Consider the following 24,927-nt stretch of genomic DNA (forward strand, 5'->3'; position numbering starts at 1 on the left):
TCACGTCTTTGGGTTCTCTGTCCATCACGAACTGTCGTACCTCAGCTGGGCAAAGATCTAAAAACTGGTCTTAGATCATCAGGTCTCGCAGCTGTGCAAAGGTGGTCACTGACAGTCCTTGGGTCCACTGGTCAAAGTGGGTTCCGAGTCCATGCGCAACATCGCTGTAACTCATGTGGGCCACGTTGGAGGTTCCGGAATGTTTACGGTAAACCTCGAGTGTAAGCTGGTACTTGGCTACCAGAGCCTGCTTGATGGCCTCATAGTCGTCATCCTGGTCTTAAGGGAAAGCAGCAAACGCCTCCAGAGCTTTGCCTTTTAGCCCTGGGGTCAGGTATTGGGCTCATTCGTTCCCAGGCAGCCAATACTGTCTGTAGGCTTTCTCAAAGGCCTGCAGGAAAGTGTCCAAGTCCCCATCCTTTTCCATCACAGGAAAGTGCTCTGACCGGGGTTTGGGTAACAGCGTTGCTTGACTAACTGCTCCGAGTGGTAGATGGTATGTCTCTGAGTTGGGCCAGTCGCAGTTCATGGCCCCTCCAGGTTTGGGCCTCCCGCTCAGCCCGCTGGGATCTCTCTGCCTCCCGCTTTTCCGCTTTTTCATAGTATTGCTGGATCAGCTGCAGACATCCATCACGGTCATCGGCGGGGAGTTGTTCCAAGGCCGCCTGCAGGTGGGGGTCCAATCGACCCTGGTTGCTATTATTCAGTGGTTGGATCTCTGCTGCAGCACTATTTTCGCTTGTGCTGGCTTCTGCGGCCTCTGGGCTCTGAGGCCAGGCTTGGTCTGCTTCAAATTGCACCAGTTCGGTGACCATTTGAGCCTTGGATTTGCCCTGGGGGTCCAGGCCATGGTACATGCATAGTCCAACAAGAGTGTCCTTCTTTTGCTGGGTGTACCAGGCTTCTCCTTTTGCAGCCATGGTTGCCAAATAAAAGATAGGATAGAAAAACAAAGGGAAGGGGATAATCACCAGTACATACAATTGTCCTATCCTTTCTATTTAGCTAGAAGTGGCCTCCTTTGCTAAATTCTGATTTCAGTCTGTGTATGTTTTTCCCCTCTCCTCTTACAGTCAATATTTGGGGGGGGCTGTCTGTCCTTTGGGAATTTTCTCTGAGGCAAGATAGTTTTCCCTTTTCTATCTCTAGGGGTAATTAGTCCTCCGGCTGTGTCGAGATGTCCAGGGAGTGCTAGGTACATTCCACGGCTACTTCTAGTTGCGGTGTTAAGTTCAGGGTCTGCGGTCAGTACAGGTACCACCTTCTCCGGAGTACGTCTCATGCCGCCGTCTTAGGCCACCTGATCATAACACCGCAGGGCCTTATTTTAGTTATCCCACTGCTGCTACAATATCACGAACTGCAGAGATTTATGTATATCCCGCTTTCCAGTTCCGCTTCGGAACTTGCAGCTCTCCGGGGCCCCCTTTACCCTCAGGTCAGTCAGGGAACTACACCTGGAATAATCAGTCGCCGGACGGGCCGCTTCACTGTGGACTGGCTAGCAGGCACGCTGCAGCGAGAGAATTATAAATGCTCAGCTTGCAGCCAAAAAATAGCTTATGAAACCCCGTTCCGTCGCTGCCAGCGGCACCCTCTTAGCCCAGAACACACTTCGGTGCCACAAGCTCAGATTTCTCACAGAGAGGGGTTTGAGCCAACCCAAATTAGTAGCGTAATTACTTCAGGCACATGAAAATTCGCACAGAGCATAGAGAAGACAAAACTAGTAATTTGATATTTCACTCCAAAAAGGTAGGCAGTGTTTATAAAAGGTATATAAAGATTTTACAATATGAGACAATTTAACCCCTTCAAGTCGCGGCCCTTTTTTGTTTTTGCGTTTTCGTTTTTCACTCCCCTCCTTCCCAGAGCCATAACTTTTTTATTTTTCCGTCAATTTGGCCATGTGAGGGCTTATTTTTTGTGGGACGAGTTGTAGTTTTGAACGGCACCATTGGTTTTACCATGTCTTTTACTAGAAAACGGGAAAAAAATTCCAAGTGCAGTGAAATTGCAAAAAAAGTGCAATCCCACACTTGTTTTTTGTTTGGCTTTTTTGCTAGGTTCACTAAATGCTAAAACTGACCTGCCATTGTGATTCTCTAGGTCATTACGAGTTCATAGACACCTAATATGTCTAAGTTATTTTTTATCCAAGTGGTGAAAAAAAATTCAAAACTTTGCTTAAAAAAAAAAAAAAAAAAAAAGTGCCATTTTCCGATACTCGTAGCGTCTCCATTTTTCATGATCTGGGGTCCTTTGAGGGCTTATTTTTTGCGTGCCGAGCTGACGTTTTTAATAATAGCACTTTTGTGTAGATATGTTCTTTTGATCGCCCGTTATTGCATTTTAATGCAATGTCGCGGCGACCAAAAAAACGTAATTCTGGCGTTTTGAATTTTTTTCTCGCTACGCTGTTTAGCGATCAGGTTAATGCTTTTTTTTATTGATAGATTGGGCGATTTTGAACACGGTGATACCAAATACGTGTAGGTTTGATTTTTTTTATATTGTTTTATTTAGGATGGGGCGAAAGGGGGGTGATTTAAACTTTTATGTTTTTTACATTTTTTTCATATTTTTAACCCCTTCATGACCCAGCCTATTTTGGCCTTAATGACCTTGCCGTTTTTTGCAATTCTGACCAGTGTCCCTTTATGAGGTAATAACTCAGGAACGCTTCAACGGATCCTAGCGATTCTGAGATTGTTTTTTCGTGACATATTGGGCTTCATGTTAGTGGTAAATTTAGGTCGATAATTTCTGAGTTTATTTGTGAAAAAAACGGAAATTTGGCGAAAATTTTGAAAATTTCGCAATTTTCACAATTTTAATTTTTATTCTGTTAAACCAGAGAGCTACGTGACACAAAATAGTTAATAAATAACGTTTCCCACATGTCTACTTTACATTAGCACAATTTTGGAAACAATTTTTTTTTTTTTGCTAGGAAGTTATAAGGGTTAAAATTTGACCAGTGATTTCTCATTTTTACAACAAAATTTACAAAACCATTTTTTTTAAGGACCACCTCACATTTGAAGTCATTTTGAGGGTTCTATATGGCTGAAAATACCCAAAAGTGACACCATTCTAAAAACTGCACCCCTCAAGGTGCTCAAAACCACATTCAAGAAGTTTATTAACCCTTCAGGTGTTTCACAGCAGCAGAAGCAACATGGAAGTAAAAAATGAACATTTAACTTTTTAGTCACAAAAATGATCTTTTAGCAACAATTTTTTTATTTTCCCAAGGGTAAAAGGAGAAACTGGACCAGGGACGTTGTTGTCCAATTTGTCCTGAGTACGCTGATACCTCATATGTGGGGGTAAACCACTGTTTGGGCGCACGGCAGGGCTCGGAAGGGAAGGAGCGCCATTTGACTTTTTGAATGAAAAATTGGCTCCAATCTTTAGCGGACACCATGTCGCGTTTGGAGAGCCCCCGTGTGCCTAAACATTGGAGCTCCCCCACAAGTGACCACATTTTGGAAACTAGACCCCCCAAGGAACTTATCTAGAAGCATAGTGAGCACTTTAAACCCCCAGGTGCTTCACAAATTGATCCGTAAAAATGAAAAAGTACTTTTTTTTTCACAAAAAAATTATTTTAGCCTCAATTTTTTCATTTTCACATGGGCAACAGGATAAAATGGATCCTAAATTTTGTTGGGCAATTTCTCCTGAGTATGCCGATACCTCATATGTGGGGGTAAACCACTGTTTGGGTGCACGGCAAGGCTCTGAAGGGGAGGCGTGCCATTTGACTTTTTGAATGGAAAATTAGCTCCAATCGGTAGCGGACACCATGTCGCGTTTGGAGAGCCCCTGTGTGCCTAAACATTGGAGCTCCCCTACAAGTGACCCCATTTTGGAAACTAGACCCCCCCAAGGAACTTATCTAGATGCATAGTGAGCACTTATAACCCCCAGGTGCTTCACAGAAGTTTATAACGCAGAGCCGTGAAAATAAAAAAATAATTTTTCTTTCCTCAAAAATGATTTTTAGCCCAGAATTTTTTATTTTCCCAAGGGTAATAGGAGAAATTGGACCCCAAATGTTGTTGTCCAGTTTGTCCTGAGTATGATGATACCCCATATGTGGGGGTAAACCACTGTTTGGGCGCACGGCAGGGCTCGGAAGGGAAGGCACGCCATTTGGCTTTTTGAATGGAGAATTAGCTCCAATCATTAGCGGACACCATGTCGCGTTTGGAGAGCCCCTGTGTGCCTAAACATTGGAGCTCCCGCACAAGTGACCCCATTTTGGAAACTAGACCTCCCAAGGAACTAATCTAGATGTGTGGTGAGCACTTTGAACCCCCAAGTGCTTCACAGAAGTTTATAACGCAGAGCCATGAAAATAAAAAATTTTTCTTTTCTCAAAAATGATTTTTTAGCCCACAATTTTTTATTTTCCTAAGGGTAACAGGAGAAATTGGACCCCAAAAGTTGTTGTCCAGTTTCTCCTGAGTACGCTGATACCCCATATGTGGGGGTAAACCACTGTTTTGGCACACGTCGGGGTTCGGAAGGGAAGTAGTGACGTTTTGAAATGCAGACTTTGATGGAATGCTCTGCGGGCATCAGGTTGCGTTTGCAGAGCCCCTGATGTGCCTAAACAGTAGGAACTCCCCATAAGTGACTCCATTTTGGAAACTAGACCCCCAAGGGAACTTATCTAGATGTGTGGTGAGCACTTTGAACCCCCAAGTGCTTCACAGAAGTTTATAACGCAGAGCCGTGAAAATAATAAATGCGTTTCCTTTCCTCAAAAATATTTTTTTAGCCCAGAATTTTTTATTTTTGCAAGAGTAACAGGAGAAATTGGACCCCAAAAGTTGTTGTCCAGTTTCTCCTGAGTACGCTGATACCCCATATGTGGGGGTAAACCACTGTTTGGGCACATGCCGGGGCTCGGAAGGGAAGTAGTGACGTTTTGGAATGCAGACTTTGATGGAATGGTCTGCGGGCATCATGTTACGTTTGCAGAGCCCCTGATATGCCTAAACAGTAGAAACCCCCCACAATTGACCCCATTTTGGAAACTAGACCCCCCATGGAACTTATCTAGATGTGTGGTGAGCACGTTCAACCCCCAAATGCTTCACAGAAGTTTACAACGCAGAGCCGTGAAAATAAAAAATCATTTTTCTTTCCTCAAAAAAGATGTTTTAGCAAGCAATTTTTTATTTTCACAAGGGTAACAGGAGAATTTGGACCCCAATATTTGTTGCCCAGTTTGTTGTGAGTGTGCTGGTACCCCAAATGTGGGGGTAAACCACTGTTTGGGCACACGTCAGGGCTCGGAAGGGAAGTAGTGACATTTGAAATGCAGACTTTGATGGAATGGTCTGCGGGCGTCACATTGCATTTGCAGAGCCCCTGATGTGCCTAAACAGTAGAAACACCCCACAAGTGACCCCATTTTGGAAACTAGACCCCCGAAGGAACTTATCTAGATGTGTGGTGAGCACTTTCAACCCCCAAGTGCTTCACAGAAGTTTATAACGCAGAGCCGTGAAAATAAAAAATAATTGTTCTTTCCTCAAAAATTATGTTTTAGCAAGTAATTTTTTATTTTTGCAAGGGTAACAGGAGAAATTGGACCCCAACAGTTGTTGCCCAGTTTGTCCTGAGTACGCTGGTACCCCAAATGTGGGGGTAAACCACTGTTTGGGCGCACGTCGGGGCTTGGAAGGGCGGGAGCACCATTTGACTTTTTGAACGCAAGATTGGCTGGAATCAATGGTGGCGCCATGTTGCGTTTGGAGACCCCTGATGTGCCCAAACAGTGGAATCCCCTCAATTCTAACTTCAACACTAACCCCAACACACCCCTAATCCTAATCCCAACTGTAGCCATAACCCTAATCACAACCCTAACCCCAACACAGCCCTAACCACAACCCTAACCGCAACACACCCGTAACCCTAATTCCAACCCTAACCCTAATCCTAACCCTAATCCCAACCGTAACCCTAATCCCAACCCTAACCACAACTGTAACCCCAACACACCCCTAACCCTATCCGTAACCCTAACCACAAGCCTAATCTTAACCCTATTTCAAACCCTAGCCCTAATTCCAACCCTAACTCTAATTCCAACCCTAACCCTAAGGCTATGTGCCCACGTTGCGGATTCGTGTGAGATTTTTCCGCACGATTTTTTAAAAATCTGCAGGTAAAAGGCACTGCGTTTTACCTGCGGATTTACAGCAGATTTCCAGTGTTTTTTTGTGCGGATTTCACCTGCGGATTCCTATTGAGGAACAGGTGTAAAACGCTGCGGAATCCGCACAAAGAATTGACATGCTGCGGAAAATACAACGCAGCGTTTCTGCACGGAATTTTCCGCACCATGGGCACAGCGGATTTGGTTTTCCTTAGGTGTACATGGTACTGTAAACCTGATGGAAAACTGCTTCGAATTCGCAGCGGCCAATCCGCTGCGGATCCGCGGCCAATCCGCTGCGGATCCGCTGCCAATCCGCTGCGGATCCGCTGCCAATCCGCTGCGGATCCGCGCCCGATCCGCTGTGGATCCGCGGCCGATCCGCTGCCGATCCGCGACCGATCCGCTGCGGATCCGCGGCCAATCCGCTGCGGATCCGCTGCCGATCCGCTGCGGATCCGCGGCCGATCCGCTGCGGATCCGCGGCCGATCCGCTGCGGATCCGCGGCCGATCCGCTCTGTGTGCACATGCCATAACCCTACCCCTAACCCTAACCCTACCCGTAACCCTAACCCTACCCCTAACCCTACCCCTAGTTCTAACCCTAGTGGAAAAAGAAAAAAAAATATTTTCTTTATTTTATTATTGTCCCTACCTATGGGGGTGATAAAGGGGGGGGGGTTATTTATTATTTTTTTATTTTGATCGCTGTGATAGAACCTACCACAGCGATCAAAATGTACTTGTAATGAATCTGCCGGCTGGCAGATTCGGCGGGCGCACTGCGCATGCGCCCGCCATTTTCCAAGATGGCGGCGCCCATGGAGAAGACGGCCGGACACCGGGAGGGACATGGAAGCTAGGTAAGTATGGGGGGGTGGGATCGGAACACGGGGGGGGGGGATCGGAGGACCGGGGGAGCGGACAAGAGGACCGGGGGAGCGGACAGGAGGGAGGAGGGGAGCGGACAGGAGATCGGGGCAGAAAGGACGACTGGGGGGGCGATCGGTGGGGTGGGGGGGGGGCAGATCAGGGTCTCCAGCCATGGCAGATGCTATTGCAGCATCGGCCATGGCTGGATTGTAATATTTCACCATTTTCATAGGTGAAATATTACAAATCGCTCTGATTGGCTGTTTCACTTTCAACAGCCAATCAGAGCGATCGTAGCCACGGGGGGGTGAAGCCACCCCCCCTGGGCTGAAGTACCACTCCCCCTGTCTCTGCAGATCGGGTGAAAATGGAGTTAACCCTTTCACCCGATCTGCAGGGATGCGATCTTTCCATGACGCCACATAGGCGTCATGGGTCGGATTGGCACGGGTTTTCATGACGCCTACGTGGCGTCATGGGTCGGGAAGGGGTTAAAAACATTTTTTTTTTACCTGTGCCATGCTTCAATAGCCTCCATGGGAGGCTAGAAGCTGGCACAACTTGATTGGCTCAGCTACATAGCAGCGATCATGAGATCGCTGCTATGTAGCTGAAATGCAGGTGTGCTGTGAGCGCCGACCACAGGGGGGCGCTCACAGCAGGCCGGCATCAGTAACCATAGAGGTCTCATGTGACAGGGGTCGGCGATGACGTCATTTCCGGCCGCCGGGCTGGATGCTTTAGTTAAATGCCGCTGTCTGCGTTTGACAGCGGCATTTAACAGGTTAATAGCGGCGGGTGAATAGCGATTTCACCCGCTGCTATTGCGCGCACATGTCAGCTGTACAAAACAGCTGACATGTCGCGACTTTGATGTGGGCTCAGCGCCGGAGCCCACATCAAAGGGGGAGACACGGCATGCGCCGTACATGTACGGCGCATGTCGTGAAAGGGTTAAAGTATGTACAGCAATTATAAAAAAAATGGATTAAAGAAAGATAAAACTCACATTTGCTTAGATCATTTCAGCTATCCATGTTGGTAGGCGAAGCCTAAATATCCCAGTGCATCAGGAGGTCTTTCTGTAGTGAAATCCCAGGCAAGACAAAAAAAGGCTGGGCTGAGTGCAGTCACTTATACCTGCAGGCTTATGACATCACTAAAGGGGCTGGTTTACCTTCACCCTCCCCTCTCCTCAAAGTTACAGATTGTACCAGCAATACTTATAATTCTCATATCTTGGCTTCAGAACATGGCAGAGTCACAGCACCCCCATCATTCATCTTATATTAAAATTTGCTTTCTAATGATACCGCACTTGGACTAGTTGTTCCACACGGTTCCGGAGAAATCCACACTTTGTACTCATTGTGTTTAGCTGCTAGTGCTTACAGTGATTGACAGATCTACTGATGGGAATTCGCAATATGTACTCCGTAGTTTTCTAGCCAAAATCAGTGGCCCAATATCTTACTATAATAGAACAAAGAACCTCATGTCTTTTGAGAGAGACTAGACCAGTTTCAGCTGGTACTAGATGGGAGAATTGTCTATTGCAGCTACAGAGGTCGTAAACATTCTTGTTGTGGGAGGGAATGAGAAGTTTAGGATTTACACACACACAGCAGCAGAAGCAAAGAGAGAAGGGGGTCAGAGCCCACAGCGTGCGTGCTAACAGGGAAAATGAAAAATCCTACTCCATTTTATACATTATCATGACAGTTGTGGTCTTTTATGGTGACTGTCAGTTGCGATCTTTTATGGTGACTGTCGGTTGCGCACTCTTATGTTGACTCGGTTGTGCTCTTTTATGATGACTGTCGGTTGCACTCTTTTATGGTGTTTGTTGGTTGCGCTCCTTTATGATGACTGTCGGTTGCGCTCTTATGGTTACTGTCAGTTGCGCTGTTTTATGGCTACTGTCGGTTGCGCTCTTTTATGGTGTTGATTGTGCTCTTTTCTGGTGATTCGGTTGTGATCTTTTATGGGGACTGTCGGTTGTGATCTATTATGGTGACTGTCGGTTGCTCTCTGGTATGATGACTGTCAGTTGCACTCTTTTGTGATGACTGTCGGTTGGGCTCTTATGATGAGTGTCGGTTGCGTTCTTTTATGACTGACAGTTGTGCTCTGTTATGATGACTGTCGGTTGCGCTCTTTTATGGTGATTGTTGTTGCGCTTTTTTATGATGACTGTCGGTTGTGATCTTTCGGTTGTGATCTTTTATGGTGACTGTCGGTTGTGATCTTCTATGGTGACTGTCGGTTATACTCTTTTGTCCTTGCTTCCTGGTTCTCTTAATTATTGGAACCTCCTAGGTCTTTTATGTCCTACACCTACCTCTTTAGGACTCAAGCATGGTCATAAACTTGTTGATACTGTATGACTTATTCCCTACCCTATTCAGGACTCAAGCATACTCATAAACTTGTTGATAATGTATGACTTATTTCCTACCCTATTCAGGACTCAAGCATGCTCATAAACCTGTTGATAGTTTGACTTATTCCCTACCCTATTTAGGACTCAAGCATGCTCCTAAACTTGTTGATACTGTAAGACTTATTCCCTACCCTATTTAGGACTCAAGCATGGTCATAAACTTGTTGATACTGTATGACTTATTCCCTACCCTATTCAGGACTCAAGCATGGTCATAAACCTGTTGATACTGTATGACTTATTCCCTACCCTATTTAGGACTCAAGCATGCTCTTAAACTTGTTGATACTGTAAGACTTATTCCCTACCCTATTTAGGACTCAAGCATGCTCATAAACCTGTCGAAACTTTATGACTTATTCCCTACCCTATTTAGGACTCAAGCATGCTCCTAAACTTGTTGATACTGTATGACTTATTCCCTACCCTATTTAGGACTCAAGCATGCTCTTAAACTTGTTGATACTGTAAGACTTATTCCCTACCCTATTTAGGACTCAAGCATGCTCATAAACCTGTCGAAACTTTATGACTTATTCCCTACCCTATTTAGGACTCAAGCATGCTCCTAAACTTGTTGATACTGTATGACTTATACCCTACCCTATTCAGGACTCAAGCATGCTCATAAACTTGTTGATACTGTATGACTTATTCCCTACCCTATTCAGGACTCAAGCATGCTCATAGAATGAAGACACGTAGGCACAACTAATGAGTGGTGCTCAAGTAGGTGCCCAAGCCGTACTAGATAAAAGATAAACTTGGCACACACAAGACTCAAGATGCAGTGAAGATTTAATAAGTTAAAGTACATACACTGTATGTACTTTACCTTATTAAATTTTCACTGCATCTTGAGTCTTGTGTGTGCCAAGTTTATCTTTTATCAAGCATGCTTATAAACCTGTTGATACTTTATGACTTATTCCCTACCCTATTTACGACTCAAGCATGGTCATAAACTTGTTGATACTGTATGACTTATTCCCTACCTTATTCATATGGCTCTATATTATGTAGCTAGATATCGACTAATGTATTAGACCTGGTTCCAACTCTATTTGTGCCATTTGCACCTTGAGAATGTCCTTTTCTTTTTATTGTTATATTGTTTTTCTTGTATATATGTACATGTTTTTTATTCGCTTACCCTTTGTCTTTTAGTAAACCCCATGATTAAAACCCGGGAGGGTCGAAACGTCGGGTGACACTACTTTACTGGGTTTTGGATCAATTTTTTGTAACTTGGCACTTATTTTATTTGTCTAAAATAAAATTCCACAGATGGTTGCAAATCATTCCATTAGAGTGTACTGTGCGGTGAATTTTTGCTATTTATTTCAGGGACCACCATGGTTCGTTCTACCAGCACCTCGCTTCTACAGTGACCTTGAGTGCACACCAATACCTACTCTACTTTTTTGGTGACTGTCGGTTGTAATCTTTTATGGGGATTGTCGGTTGTGATCTATTATGGTGACTGTCGGTTGCGCTCTTTTATGACTGACAGTTGGGTTCTGTTATGATGACTGTCAGTTGCGCTCTGTTATGATAACTGTCGGTTACGTTCTGTCATGGTGACTGTCAGTTGCTCTCTGTTATGGTGACTGTTGCTGTCTGGTATGATGACTGTCAGTTGCACTCTTTTATGATGACTGTCAGTTGCGCTCTGTTATGATAACTGTCGGTTACGTTCTGTCATGGTGACTGTCAGTTGCTCTCTGTTATGGTGACTGTTGCTGTCTGGTATGATGACTGTCAGTTGCACTCTTTTATGATGACTGTCGGTTGGGCTCTTTTATGACTGACAGTTGCTCTCTGTTATGATGACTGTCGGTTGTGTTCTGTTATGATGACTGTCACGGATCCCACCGCAGCCACCAAGATGTCACGGATTCCACCGTGCTGTCACCAATATGTCAGGGATCCTGGGGAGGATATCTTTATTGTCCCCACTACTCACCCCAATTTGTCACGAACTGGGGTTGTTTAGTTGCCCCTGGTTCCTTCTGAAGGGGATTTATCTATATCCCACTTCCAGTTTGGAACTTGCAACTCTCTGGCGCCCCCTTTACCCTCAGGTCAGATCAGGTACTGCTCCTAGGGTAATTAGTCGCCAGCAAGACTGCCTGCTATGTACTGGCTATTGGGCATGCTGCAGCGGGGGCAATATAACCACTCCCACTCAGGCGGGAACAATAATTATCAACGCCGCTGGTCGCTACAGAGATTCCCAATCGCACAGAACAAAGTATGCTGCCACCAGCTCCAATTTCCTAAGGATTAACAGGTCCAGAGCCAACCCAAATCAGTAGCGTAATTCACCTCAGAGGACGCGACAGTTCATATAGAGACAAGCTAGTAAATTATATATTTTACTCCAAAAAAAGGTAGGCAGTGTTTACAAAGTATTAAAAATATATTATAAAGAAGATAAATATATGTGTACAATACAATTACAAATAAAAGAAGGATTAAAATTGAAAAACACATAGCGTTCAGATAATTTCATATCATCATGGCTGGCCTGTGGGCTTTGTAGGATCCACACATCTAAATGTATGTCCCATCTATATATCAGCTACACCCCGGACACAAAGACTTCAGAAAACTGCTTGTTTCACTACTTGTTTCTTAGCCTAAAACCCAGGCACTCCACCTGTGGTGACATCACTTAGGGACTGAAATCTCCCCTTTTCCTAGACTTTACGCTTTGTTTTCACCAGACAAAGACATTCCTTGGGTTGGTAAGGGAGGGCGAATGAGTGGATTTAGGGGATTGGTCTTCTGCAATTAAAAGCAATAAACTGCTCACACATTGGTATCAAGTTGCAGAGAGTATCTGCCATAGGGCTTTGTTTGTTGTATGAGCGAATGCAGAGGGGGAGAAAGGGGAGTCGAAACTGTAACGTGTGTCTGGAAGCCATGTAACCTACTGAAACTAAACCCACAATATGGCATTTTTACAGTATCGTGACAATGACTCAGTTGTGCTCTGTTATGAAGACTGTTGGTTGTGCTCTTTTATGATGACTGTCGGTTGCGCTCTGTTATGATGACTGTTGGTTGCACTCTTTTATGAGGATTGTCTTTTGTGCACTATTATGATGACTGTCGGTTGCTCTCTATATTATGATGAATGTCGGTTGCACTCTTTTATGATGACTGTCAGTTGCACTCTGTTATGACTGTCGGTTGCGCTCTTTTATGATGACTGTCGGTTGTTCTCTTTTATGATGACTGTCGGTTGCACTCTTTTATGATTACTGTTGGTTGCACTCTTTTATGATGACTGTCGGTTGCGATCTCTTATGACTGTCAGTTGTGCTCTTTTATGACTGTTGGTTGCGCTATTATGATGATTGACGGTTGCGCTCTTTTATGATGACTGTCGGTTGTGATCTACTATGGTAACTGTCGGTTGTGATCTATTATGATGACTGTCAGTTGTGATCTATTATGATGACTGTCGGTTGCACTCTTTTATGATGACTGTTGGTTGTGATCTACTATGGTGACTGTCGGTTGTGATCTATTATGATGACTGTCAGTTGTGATCTATTATGATGACTGTCGGTTGCACTCTTTTATGATGACTGTCGATTGTGATCTACTATGATGACTGTTGGTTGCACTCTTTTAGGAGGATTGTCTTTTGCGCATTATTAGGATGACTGTTGGTTGCGCTCTATTATGATGACTGTCTGTTGCACTCTTTTATGATCACTTATTCGTTCTTCACACAACTGCCTCCAAAATTTCTCCCGAATATCCCCATCCTCTGGAATTCCACGCCTCAACATGTCCGATTATACACTACCCTCGGATCCTTCAGACGGAACCTGAACACCCATCTCTTCAGGAAAGCCTACAGCCTGCAGTATCCATTCTGCCGCCTCACCAACCACCCGAGCTGCCGCCTCACCAACCACCCGAGCTGCTGCAACATCACCAACCACCCGAGCTGCCGCCTCGCCAACCACCCGAGCTTCCCCCTCACCACCACCAGTGCTGCAGCACCCTGACCTCCTGTCTTTTCCCCATTATCCCAAAGAATGCAAGTCCTCAAGGACAGGGTCCTCTCCCCTCCTTACTAGTCTGTTACTGTAAATTTGTTTACTGTTAACGATATCTATAACCCTGTATGTAACCCCTTTTCTCATGTACAGCACCATGGAATTAATGGTGCTATATAAATAAATAATAATAATGACTGTCGGTTACACTCTTTTATGATGACTGTCGGTTGCGATCTATTATGATGACTGTTGGTTGCGCTCCTTTATGATGACTGTCGGCTGCGCTCTTTTATGATTATATAGAAAAATAAGGCTAAAAGCCACAGCCAGCTCACCGACAGACCGAAGGAGCACGGAGATTTCGTCCCGACCAAGACGTGCAGCAATGGAAGATGAGGAAAAGGTGTGTATCCTCATGACTGCATTCAGCTTTGAGCAAGGATTTTAATCACTCTATATTTATATGCACCAATAAAGAATTTCAAGATTTTAGGAGCTGGAGTACACACCTTTTCCTGCTCTTTTATGATGATTGACAGTTGCTCTCTGTTATGATGACTGTCGGTTGCGCTTTTTTATGATGATTGTCGGTTGTGATCTACTATGGTAAATTTCGGTTGTGATCTATTATGACTGTCGGTTGTGATCTATTATCATGACTGTCGGTTGCACTCTTTTATGATGACTGTTGGTTGTGATTTATTATGATGACTGTTGGTTGCGCTCTTTTATGATGACTGTCGGTTGCGCTTTTTTATGATGACTGTCAGTTGCTCTCTGTTATGGTGACTGTTGGTTGCGCTCTTTTATGTTAACTGTCGGTTGCGCTCTTTTATAATGACTGTTGGTTGCGCTCTTTTATGATGACTGTCGGTTGCGCTTTGTTATGAGGACTGTCGGTAGCTCTCTGGTATGTTGGCTGTCGGTTGCGCTTTTTTATGATGACTGACGGTTGAGATCTATTATGATGACTGTCGGTTGCGTTCTTTTATGATGACTGTGGGTTGTGCGCTTTTATGATGACTGTCAGATGCTGTCTGCTATGGTGACTGTCGGCTGTGCTCTTTTATGATGACTGTCAGTTGCGCTCTGTTATGATGACTGTCAGTTGTGCTCTGTCATGGTGACTGTCAGTTGCTCTCTGTTATGGTGACTGTCGGTTGCTCTCTGGTATGATGACTGTCGGGTGCACTCTTTTATGATGACTGCCATTTGGGCTCTTTTATGAGGATTGTTGGTTGCATTTTGTTATGATGACTGTCAGTTGTGCTGTTATGATGACTGTTCCTCTCTGTTATGGTGACTATCGGTTGCGCTCTTTTATGATGACTGTCGGTTGTAATCTATTATGATGACTGTCGGTTGTGCTTTGTTATGATGACTATCGGTTGCTCTCTTTTATGACTGTCGGTTGTGAACTATTGTGACTGCAGGTTGCGCTCTTTTATGATGACTGTCGGTTGTGATCTATTATGACTGTCGGTTGCAATCTTTTATGATGACTGTCAGTTGCACTCTTTTATGATGACTGTCGGTTATGATCCATTATGATGACTGTCGGTTGCGCTACTTTATGATGACTGTCGGTTGTGATCTATTATAGTGACTGACGGTTGTGCTTTGTTGTTACGATAATCTAAATAATATGTCATGTTCTGAGTAATTTTTTAGAAGGAACCATGGTGGCAGACACACGCTGTGGGCTCTCTGACCCCCCCCCCCTTCTCTCTGCCTGCCAGCACAGTGAAATTCTAAGCCACTCTTTTCCCCCTCCCTCAGGAATGTCTTTGTTTGCAGCTGTGAAACCGAAAGTAAAGAGTGGCAAAGCATGGCAGTCCCTTTGTGTAGCTACAGTGGTCTTTTAAGACCAAATATATCAAAACAGGATATTCACAGAAATAGGCTGTTAATATTTCCGGAAACTGCAGGAACAGAGCTACTAACTGGTGGGTTTTGGGAGCTCAGCGCTTAGCGGAAATTGAGAGATGCATTTCTGCTTAACTGGGGCTCACAGCAAAGATGTCTTTATACTTAAATTAACCTTCAGGTCTTGCTGAGCATAGTGATAACTTTGTCTTTCTGCTATGAGGTTCATACGTCAAGATATGTGTAAAATTGGCTTTTCATAATTTTAAGAAGGGGAGTATTCAGCCTCTGAGTGAGGTCACGACGGGGAGTGCCTTGGTTTTGGTCACATGGATAAGTGAGTGAGACATCCTTCTTCATGAGTCTTTTGTCCCAGGTCTAGCTGAGAGTCACATCTGTCATGCACTGGGATATATGCCCTTCCCCCGAGCCGTATGGTCGGCCATGATATGAAAGAACTGTCAGTTGATTTTCACCGTTAATCCCTTTTTATTTGTAATAGTTTGCACATACTATACTTGTCTTCTTTTGTAATATCTTTTTACCCTTTTGTAAACACGGCCTACCTTTTTGGAGTAAAATATATAAAATTACTAGCTTCGTTTCTCCTTGCTCTATAACGTACTGTCACGTCCTCTGAAGTGAATTACGCTACTAACTTGGGTTGGATAAGAAATCGGAGCTGGTGGCAGAGGATTTGTCCTGCACATTTGGGAAACCTGGCAGCAACGGATGGCGTTGATAATTATTGTTTCCGCCTGAGTGGGAGTAGTTATATCGCCCTCGTTGCTGTGTGCCCATTAGCCAGTACATAGTAAGGCAGCCTTTCTGGCGACTAATTATCCTAGGTGTAGTACTCTGTCTGACCTGAGGGTAAGGGGGTCGCCAGAGAGCTGCAAGTTCCTAATCGGAACTGGGAAGTGGGATATAGATAAATCTCCTGCAAAAAAGAACTGGGGGCAACCAAACAAACCCGGTTCATGACATATTAGTGTGAGCGGTGGGGATGATAAAAATATCCTCCCTGTGATTTGTGATATTTGTTATGATGACTGTTGATTGTGCTCTTTTATGATGACTGTCGGTTGCGCTCTTTTATGACTGTCGGTATGCCCTCTGTTATGTGTGTTGCGCTCTTTTATGACTGTCGGTATGCCCTCTATTATGTGTGTTGCGCTCTTTTATGACTGTCGGTATGCCTTCTGTTATGTGTGTTGCGCTCTTTTATGACTGTCGGTATGCCCTCTGTTATGTGTGTTGCGCTCTTTTATGACTGTTGGTTGCCCTCTGTTATGTGTGTTGCTCTCTTTTATGACTGTCGGTATGCCCTCTGTTATGTGTGTTGCTCTCTTTTATGACTGTCGGTATGCCCTCTGTTATGTGTGTTGCGCTCTTTTATGACTGTCGGTATGCCCTCTGTTATGTGTGTTGCGCTCTTTTATGACTGTCAATTGTCCCCTGTTATGTGTGTTGCGCTCTTTTATGACTGTCGGTTGCCCTCTGTTATGTGTGTTGCGCTCTTTTATGACTGTCAGTATGCCCTCTGTTATGTGTGTTGCGCTCTTTTATGACTGTCGATTGCCCTCTGTTGTGTGTGTTGCGCTCTTTTATGACTGTCGGTATGCCCCGTTGTGTGTGTTGCGCTCTTTTATGACTGTCGGTATGCCCTCTGGTATGTGTGTTGCGCTCTTTTATGACTGTCGGTATGCCCCGTTGTGTGTGTTGCGCTCTTTTATGACTGTCGGTATGCCCTCTGATATGTGTGTTGCGCTCTTTTATGACTGTCGGTATGCCCTCTGATATGTGTGTTGCGCTCTTTTATGACTGTCGGTTTGCCCCCTGTTATGTGTGTTGCGCTCGTTTCTGACTGTTGGTATGCCCTCTGTTATGTGTGTTGCGCTCTTTTATGACTGTCGGTTGCCCTCTGTTATGTGTGTTGCGCTCTTTTATGACTGTCAGTATGCCCCCTGTTATGTGTGTTGCGCTCTTTTCTGACTGTTGGTATGCCCTCTGTTATGTGTGTTGCGCTCTTTTATGACTGTCGGTATGCCCCGTTATGTGTGTTGCGCTCTTTTATGACTGTCGGTATGCCCTCTGTTATGTGTGTTGCGCTCTTTTATGACTGTCGGTTGCCCTCTGTTATGTGTATTGCGCTCCTTTATGACTGTCGGTATGCCCTGTTATGTGTGTTGCGCTCTTTTATGACTGTCGGTTGCCCTCTGTTATGTGTGTTGCGCTCTTTTATGACTGTCGGTATGCCCTCTACTATGTGTGTTGCGCTCTTTTATGACTGTCGGTATGCCCTCTGTTATGAGTATTGCGCTCTTTTATGACTGTCGGTATGCCCTCTGTTATGTGTGTTGCGCTCTTTTATGACTGTCGGTTGCCCTCTGTTATGTGTGTTGCGCTTTTATGACTGTAGGTTGCCCTCTGTTGTGTGTGTTGCGCTCTTTTATGACTGTCGGTATGCCCCGTTATGTGTGTTGCGCTCTTTTGTGACTGTCGGTATGCCCCGTTATGTGTGTTGCGCTCTTTTATGACTGTCGGTATGCCCCCTGTTATGTATGTTGCGCTCTTTTATGACTGTCGGTTGCCTCTGTTATGTGTGTTGCGCTGCTTTATGACTGTCGTTTGCCTCTGTTATGTGTGTTGCGCTCTTTTATGTCTGTCGTTTGCACTCTGTTATGAGTATTGCGCTCTTTTATGACTGTCGGTTGCCCTCTGTTATTGTGTTGCGCTTTTATGACTCGGTATGTCCCCTGCTTTGTGTGTTGTTCTCTTTTATGACTGTCGTTTGCCCTCTGTTATGTGTGTTGCGCTCTTTTATGACTGTCGGTATGCCCTCTGTTGTGCGTGCTGCACTCTTTTATGACTGTCGTTTGCCCTCTGTTATGTGTGTTGCGCTCTTTTATGACTGTCGTTTGCCCTCTGTTATGTGTGTTGCGCTCTTTTATGACTGTCGGTATGCCCTCTGTTGTGCGTGCTGCACTCTTTTATGACTGTCGTTTGCCCTCTGTTGTGCGTGCTGCACTCTTTTATGACTGTCGTTTGCCCTCTGTTATGTGTGTTGCGCTCTTTTATGACTGTCGGTATGCCCCCTGTTATGTGTTGCACTCTTTTATGACTGTCGGTTGCTTCTGTTATGTGTGTTGCGCTCTGTTATGACTGTCGTTTGCCCTCTGTTATGTGTGTTGCGCTCTTTTATGACTGTCGGTATGCCCTCTGTTGTGCGTGCTGCACTCTTTTATGACTGTCGTTTGCCCTCTGTTATGTGTGTTGCGCTCTTTTATGACTGTCGTTTGCCCTCTGTTATGTGTGTTGCGCTCTTTTATGACTGTCGGTATGCCCTCTGTTGTGCGTGCTGCACTCTTTTATGACTGTCGTTTGCCCTCTGTTATGTGTGTTGCGCTCTTTTATGACTGTCGTTTGCCCTCTGTTATGTGTATTGCGCTCTTTTATGACTGTCGGTATGCCCTCTGTTGTGCGTGCTGCACTCTTTTATGACTGTCGTTTGCCCTCTGTTATGTGTGTTGCGCTCTTTTATGACTGTCGGTATGCCCTCTGTTGTGCGTGCTGCACTCTTTTATGACTGTCGGTTGCTTCTGTTATGTGTGTTGCGCTCTGTTATGACTGTCGTATGCACTCTGTTCTGTGTGTTGCGCTCTTTTATGACTGTCGGTTGCCCTCTGTTATGTGTGTTGCGCTTTTATGACTGTCAGTTGCCCTCTGTTATTTGTGTTGCGCTCTTTTATGACTCAGTATGCCCTCTGTTATGTGTGTTGTGCTCTTTTATGACTGTCGGTATGCCCTCTCTTATGTGTGTTGCGCTCTTTTATGACTGTCGGTATGCCCCCTGTTATGTGTGTTGCGCTCTTTTATGACTGTCGGTTGCCCTCTGTTATGTGTGTTGCGCTCTTTTATGACTGTCGGTATGCCCTCTGTTATGTGTGTTGCGCTCTTTTATGACTGTCGTATGCCCTCTGTTATGTGTGTTGCGCTCTTTTATGACTCTCGGTTGCCCTCTGTTATGTGTGTTGCGCTCTTTTATGACTGTAGGTTGCCCTCTGTTGTGTGTGTTGCGCTCTTTTATGACTGTCGGTATGCCCCCTGTTATGTGTTGCGCTCTTTTATGACTGTCGGTTGCTTCTGTTATGTGTGTTGCGCTCTGTTATGACTGTCGTTTGCCCTCTGTTATGTGTGTTGCGCTCTTTTATGACTGTCGGTATGCCCTCTGTTGTGCGTGCTGCACTCTTTTATGACTGTCGTTTGCCCTCTGTTATGTGTGTTGCGCTCTTTTATGACTGTCGTTTGCCCTCTGTTATGTGTGTTGCGCTCTTTTATGACTGTCGGTATGCCCTCTGTTGTGCGTGCTGCACTCTTTTATGACTGTCGTTTGCCCTCTGTTATGTGTGTTGCGCTCTTTTATGACTGTCGTTTGCCCTCTGTTATGTGTATTGCGCTCTTTTATGACTGTCGGTATGCCCTCTGTTGTGCGTGCTGCACTCTTTTATGACTGTCGTTTGCCCTCTGTTATGTGTGTTGCGCTCTTTTATGACTGTCGGTATGCCCTCTGTTGTGCGTGCTGCACTCTTTTATGACTGTCGGTTGCTTCTGTTATGTGTGTTGCGCTCTGTTATGACTGTCGTATGCACTCTGTTCTGTGTGTTGCGCTCTTTTATGACTGTCGGTATGCCCCCTGTTATGTGTGTTGCGCTCTTTTATGACTGTCGGTTGCCCTCTGTTATGTGTGTTGCGCTTTTATGACTGTCAGTTGCCCTCTGTTATTTGTGTTGCGCTCTTTTATGACTCAGTATGCCCTCTGTTATGTGTGTTGTGCTCTTTTATGACTGTCGGTATGCCCTCTCTTATGTGTGTTGCGCTCTTTTATGACTGTCGGTATGCCCCCTGTTATGTGTGTTGCGCTCTTTTATGACTGTCGGTTGCCCTCTGTTATGTGTGTTGCGCTCTTTTATGACTGTCGGTATGCCCTCTGTTATGTGTGTTGCGCTCTTTTATGACTGTCGTATGCCCTCTGTTATGTGTGTTGCGCTCTTTTATGACTCTCGGTTGCCCTCTGTTATGTGTGTTGCGCTCTTTTATGACTGTAGGTTGCCCTCTGTTGTGTGTGTTGCGCTCTTTTATGACTGTCGGTATGCCCCGTTATGTGTGTTGCGCTCTTTTATGACTGTCGGTATGCCCTCTGTTTTGTGTGTTGTGCTCTTTTATGACTGTCGGTATGCCCCCTGTTATGTGTGTTGCGCTCTTTTATGACTGTCGTATGCCCTCTGTTATGTGTGTTGCGCTCTTTTATGACTCTCGGTTGCCCTCTGTTATGTGTGTTGCGCTCTTTTTTGACTGTCGGTATGCCCCGTTATGTGTGTTGCGCTCTTTTATGACTGTTGGTATGCCCCGTTATGTGTGTTGCGCTCTTTTATGACTGTCGGTTGCCCTCTGTTCTGTGTGTTGCGCTCTTTTATGACTGTCGGTATGCCCCCTGTTATGTGTGTTGTGCTCTTTTATGACTGTCGGTTGCCCTCTGTTCTGTGTGTTGCGCTCTTTTATGACTGTCGGTTGCGCTCTGTTATGTGTGTTGTGCTCTTTTATGACTGTCGGTTGCCCTTTGTTATGTGTGTTGCGCTCTTTTATGACTGTCGGTTGCGCTCTGTTATGTGTGTTGCGCTCTTTTATGACTGTCGGTTACCCTCTGTTGTGTGTGTTGCGCTCTTTTATGACTGTCGGTTGCCCTCTGTTGTGTGTGTTGCGCTGTTTTATGACTGTCGGTATGCCCTCTGCTATGTGTGTTGCGCTCTTTTATGACTGTCGGTATGCCCCGTTATGTGTGTTGCGCTCTTTTATGACTGTCGGTATGCCCCGTTATGTGTGTTGCGCTCTTTTATGACTGTCGGTATGCCCTCTGTTTTGTGTGTTGTGCTCTTTTATGACTGTCGGTATGCCCCCTGTTATGTGTGTTGTGCTCTTTTAAGACTGTCGGTATGCCCCCTGTTATGAGTATTGCGCTCTTTTATGACTGTCGGTATGCCCTCTGTTATGTGTGTTGCGCTCTTTTATGACTGTCGGTATGCCCCGTTATGTGTGTTGCGCTCTTTTATGACTGTCGGTATGCCCTCTGTTATGTGTGTTGCGCTCTTTTATGACTGTCGTTTGCACTTTGTTATGAGTATTGCGCTCTTTTATGACTGTCGGTATGCCCTCCGTTATGTGTGTTGCGCTCTTTTATGACTGTCGGTATGCACTGTTATGTGTGTTGCGCTCTTTTATGACTGTCGGTATGCCCTCTGTTATGTATGTTGCGCTCTTTTATGACTGTCGTTTGCCCTCTGTTATGTGTGTTGCGCTTTTATGACTGTCGGTTGCCCTCTGTTGTGTGTGTTTCGCTCTTTTATGACTGTCGTTATGCCCCGTTATGTGTGTTGCACTCTTTTATGACTGTCGGTTGACCTCTGTTATGTGTGTTGCGCTCTTTTATGACTGTCGGTTGACCTCTGTTATGTGTGTTGCGCTCTTTTATGACTGTCGGTATACCCTCTGTTATGTGTGTTGCGCTCTTTTATGACTGTCGGTATGCCCTCTGTTGTGTGTGTTGTAGTCTTTTATGACTGTCGGTTGCCCTCTGTTATGTGTGTTGCGCTCTTTTATGACTGTCGGTTGCCTCTGTTATGTGTGTTGCGCTCTGTTATGACTGTGGTATGCACTCTGTTCTGTGTGTTGAGCTCTTTTATGAGTGTCGGTATGCCTCCTGTTATGTGTGTTGCGCTCTTTTATGACTGTCGGTTGCCCTCTGTTATGTGTGTTGCGCTCTTTTATGACTGTCGGTTGCCTCTGTTATGTGTGTTGCCCTCTGTTATGACTGTCGTATGCACTCTGTTCTGTGTGTTGCGCTCTTTTATGACTGTCGGTATGCCCCCTGTTATGTGTGTTGCGCTCTTTTATGACTGTCGGTTGCCCTCTGTTGTGTGTTGCGCTCTTTTATGACTGTCGTTTGCACTCTGTTATGTGTCTTGCGCTCTTTTATGACTGTCGGTTGCCCCCTGTAATGTATCTTGCGCTCTGTCACGATATGGTAGGAAATATCATATAAGTTGAGTTTCTCTTGTCAGCCCAGGATGTGGGCTAAGAAACCCCCCTTCTCTTTTACTTCAGAGTTGAGCTTGCCTTGCCAATGTATGTGAGAGGGGAGTTTTATTGAAGAAAGGTATTTACGACCGGCATTTCCTGCCGCGTAAGCTCTTGTCCAGCTATCACTGGACTAGAACCTTCTAGAATCATGAAAGTCCTTTGTTCTGTTTTTGTAAGATATTAGGCAAATCGTTTAAGTTAAGACCACGAAAACATATATTTGTAATCTCCATAGAAGGAGCTACCCATCACTCTAAACATGAGCTTTTAACTCCATCAGGTGAAGAAGTAGGGATTTCTCTGTAAATATACATCCCAAATAGGACATATTTGATCTCACTAGAATGCCAGCGATAATACGAGATGAATGCTGGGTATGGTACGATTATGACATGTTCTGGAGCGAAGTTACGGGCATCAGATATATTTCATGCCCTGTTAGTAAAAAGGAAGAGGTAGGAGGGATTGGAAAAGCCAGCCCTTTCTGTGAGGTCACAGGCTGTAGGTTATAAAGTTGCTGGCAGGCTTCCAGGGGGTTGTTGTGAGTTTTTCCTGGACAGACCTGAGCAGCACGTCCAATGAGCTGGGACGTATGGTTGCCTGCAATGCAATGATCTGAGAAATGTGAGTGTTATCTTTTCTTCATTTAATCCTTTTATTTTCATAATTACCTTGTACATATTTGCAATTGTCTCACTTGTAACATCTTTGTAAAATATTTTTATAAAGCAGTGCCTACTCCTTGTGGGGTATATTATTTCATGCCAGTTCTTCCTCCCTGCTCTAAAAACGTACCCTAAGTCTCTTGAAGGGGAATTACGCTACTGTTTTGGGTTAGCTCCGGACCCGTTTAATCGGAGCTGGTGGCAGCTTACCGTGTGCAGGGTTTTGGGGGTCACTGTAGCGACTGCGGCTTGATAATTATTGTTCCTGCCTGAGCGGGAGTAGTTATCGCGTCGCTGCAGCGCGCCCAATAGCCAGTACATAGCAGGCAGCCTTTCTGGCGGCTAATTACCCTAGGTGCAGTACCTAATCTGACCTGAGAGTAAGGGGGGCGCCAGAGAGCTGCAAGGGTTGAGTGAAACTGTAAGCGGGATACACAAATCCCTGCAGTTCATGGTATATTGAAGAGCAGTGGGATACCTAAAATAAGCCCCTGCTGTAAACTAAGAGGTCAATAACCTTGTGTGTTTTTTTTTATCACATTGTGACAGTGGAGGGATAACGAGGATAAGCCCCCCTGCACATGTGATAGCCGTCTGCTGGTCTAAAGTCACCCCAATCCATGACCTAATGGTGGCAGTGGTCAGGAATCCTTGTGGATTTTCGTGACAAACTGCGGGCCACGGCTAAGGGATCGTGACAATTGGAGACAGTCACGGTGGGAATCGTGACAATTGGTGGCAAGGCGGTGGGATCTTAGAGCATTAGTGATTTGGTTTGAGCAATCATTCCTCTCACTAAAAACTTGCAGAAAGTTCTTGCGAGAACTCTGCGCAAATAAGTTTGGAGAACGAACTCAGTGCTTATTAGTTGTGAGACAATTGTGTACTGGTAATTATCCCCTCCCTTTCTCTTCGTTTTTCTATTCTATCTTTTATTTGGCAACCATGGCTGCGAAAGGAGAAGCCTGGTACACCCAGCAGAAGAAGGACACTCTTGCTGGGATATGCATGTACCATGGCCTGAACCCCCAGAACAAGACCAAGACTAAAATGTTCGCTGAACTGGTGCAATGGGAAGCCGCTCTAGACCACTCACAGAGCCCAGAGGCCGCAGATACCAGCACCAGCGAACATGGTGCTGCAGCAGAGGTCCAACCACTGAATACGGGCCCTACTGGCAACCAGGGGGGCGCATGTTGTGAATTCTGTTTGTGGGCTCCGTCTGGTGGCTACTGGTGGTACTGGTTGACTTCTGTCTTTTATCTCCTGTGCACCTGTTCCCATCAGGAAATGGGAGTCTCCTATATAGTCTGGCTTCTCAGTCATTTACTTGCCGGCTATCAATGTTACCAGAGCTCCTCTGTTACTTGCTACCTGCTCCAAGTCTGCTGATTCAGATAAGTTGGATCATTTGTACCTTTTGCCCAGCGTGCATTTATATGAATCTTGCTGCTGGAAGCTCTAGTGAACTGAAATGACCACTCCGGTGTCATGAGTTGATACCGGAGTTTAAAGTCATTTCAGGATGGTATTTTGTAGGGTTTTGAGTTGACCGCGAAGTCCACTTTTGTATTTTCTGCTATCTAGTTAGTGGGCCTCTCTTTGCTGAACCTGTATTCATCCTGCGTATGTGTTTTCCTCTTAACTAACCGTCATTATATGTTGGGGGCTACTATCACTTTGGGGTTTTCTCTGGAGGCAAGCCAGGTCTGTGTTTCCTCTATTAGGGGTAGCTAGAT

General features: G+C 45.2%; 1 protein-coding gene across 1 annotated transcript in view; it reads left to right on the forward strand.

The window, feature by feature from the left end:
• Positions 1 to 13,905: 13,905 nt before the first annotated feature.
• The window catches only part of LOC143796841 (uncharacterized), a 42,695-nt gene continuing 31,673 nt past the window's right edge, over positions 13,906 to 24,927 (forward strand). The window contains exon 1 of the mRNA XM_077281048.1: positions 13,906 to 13,923. Coding sequence (XP_077137163.1) covers positions 13,906 to 13,923 — 18 coding nt within the window. The remainder of the gene's footprint in view (positions 13,924 to 24,927) is intronic.

The sequence above is a fragment of the Ranitomeya variabilis genome, chromosome 1, assembly GCF_051348905.1.
Source record: "Ranitomeya variabilis isolate aRanVar5 chromosome 1, aRanVar5.hap1, whole genome shotgun sequence".
Classification (NCBI taxonomy): domain Eukaryota; kingdom Metazoa; phylum Chordata; class Amphibia; order Anura; family Dendrobatidae; genus Ranitomeya; species Ranitomeya variabilis.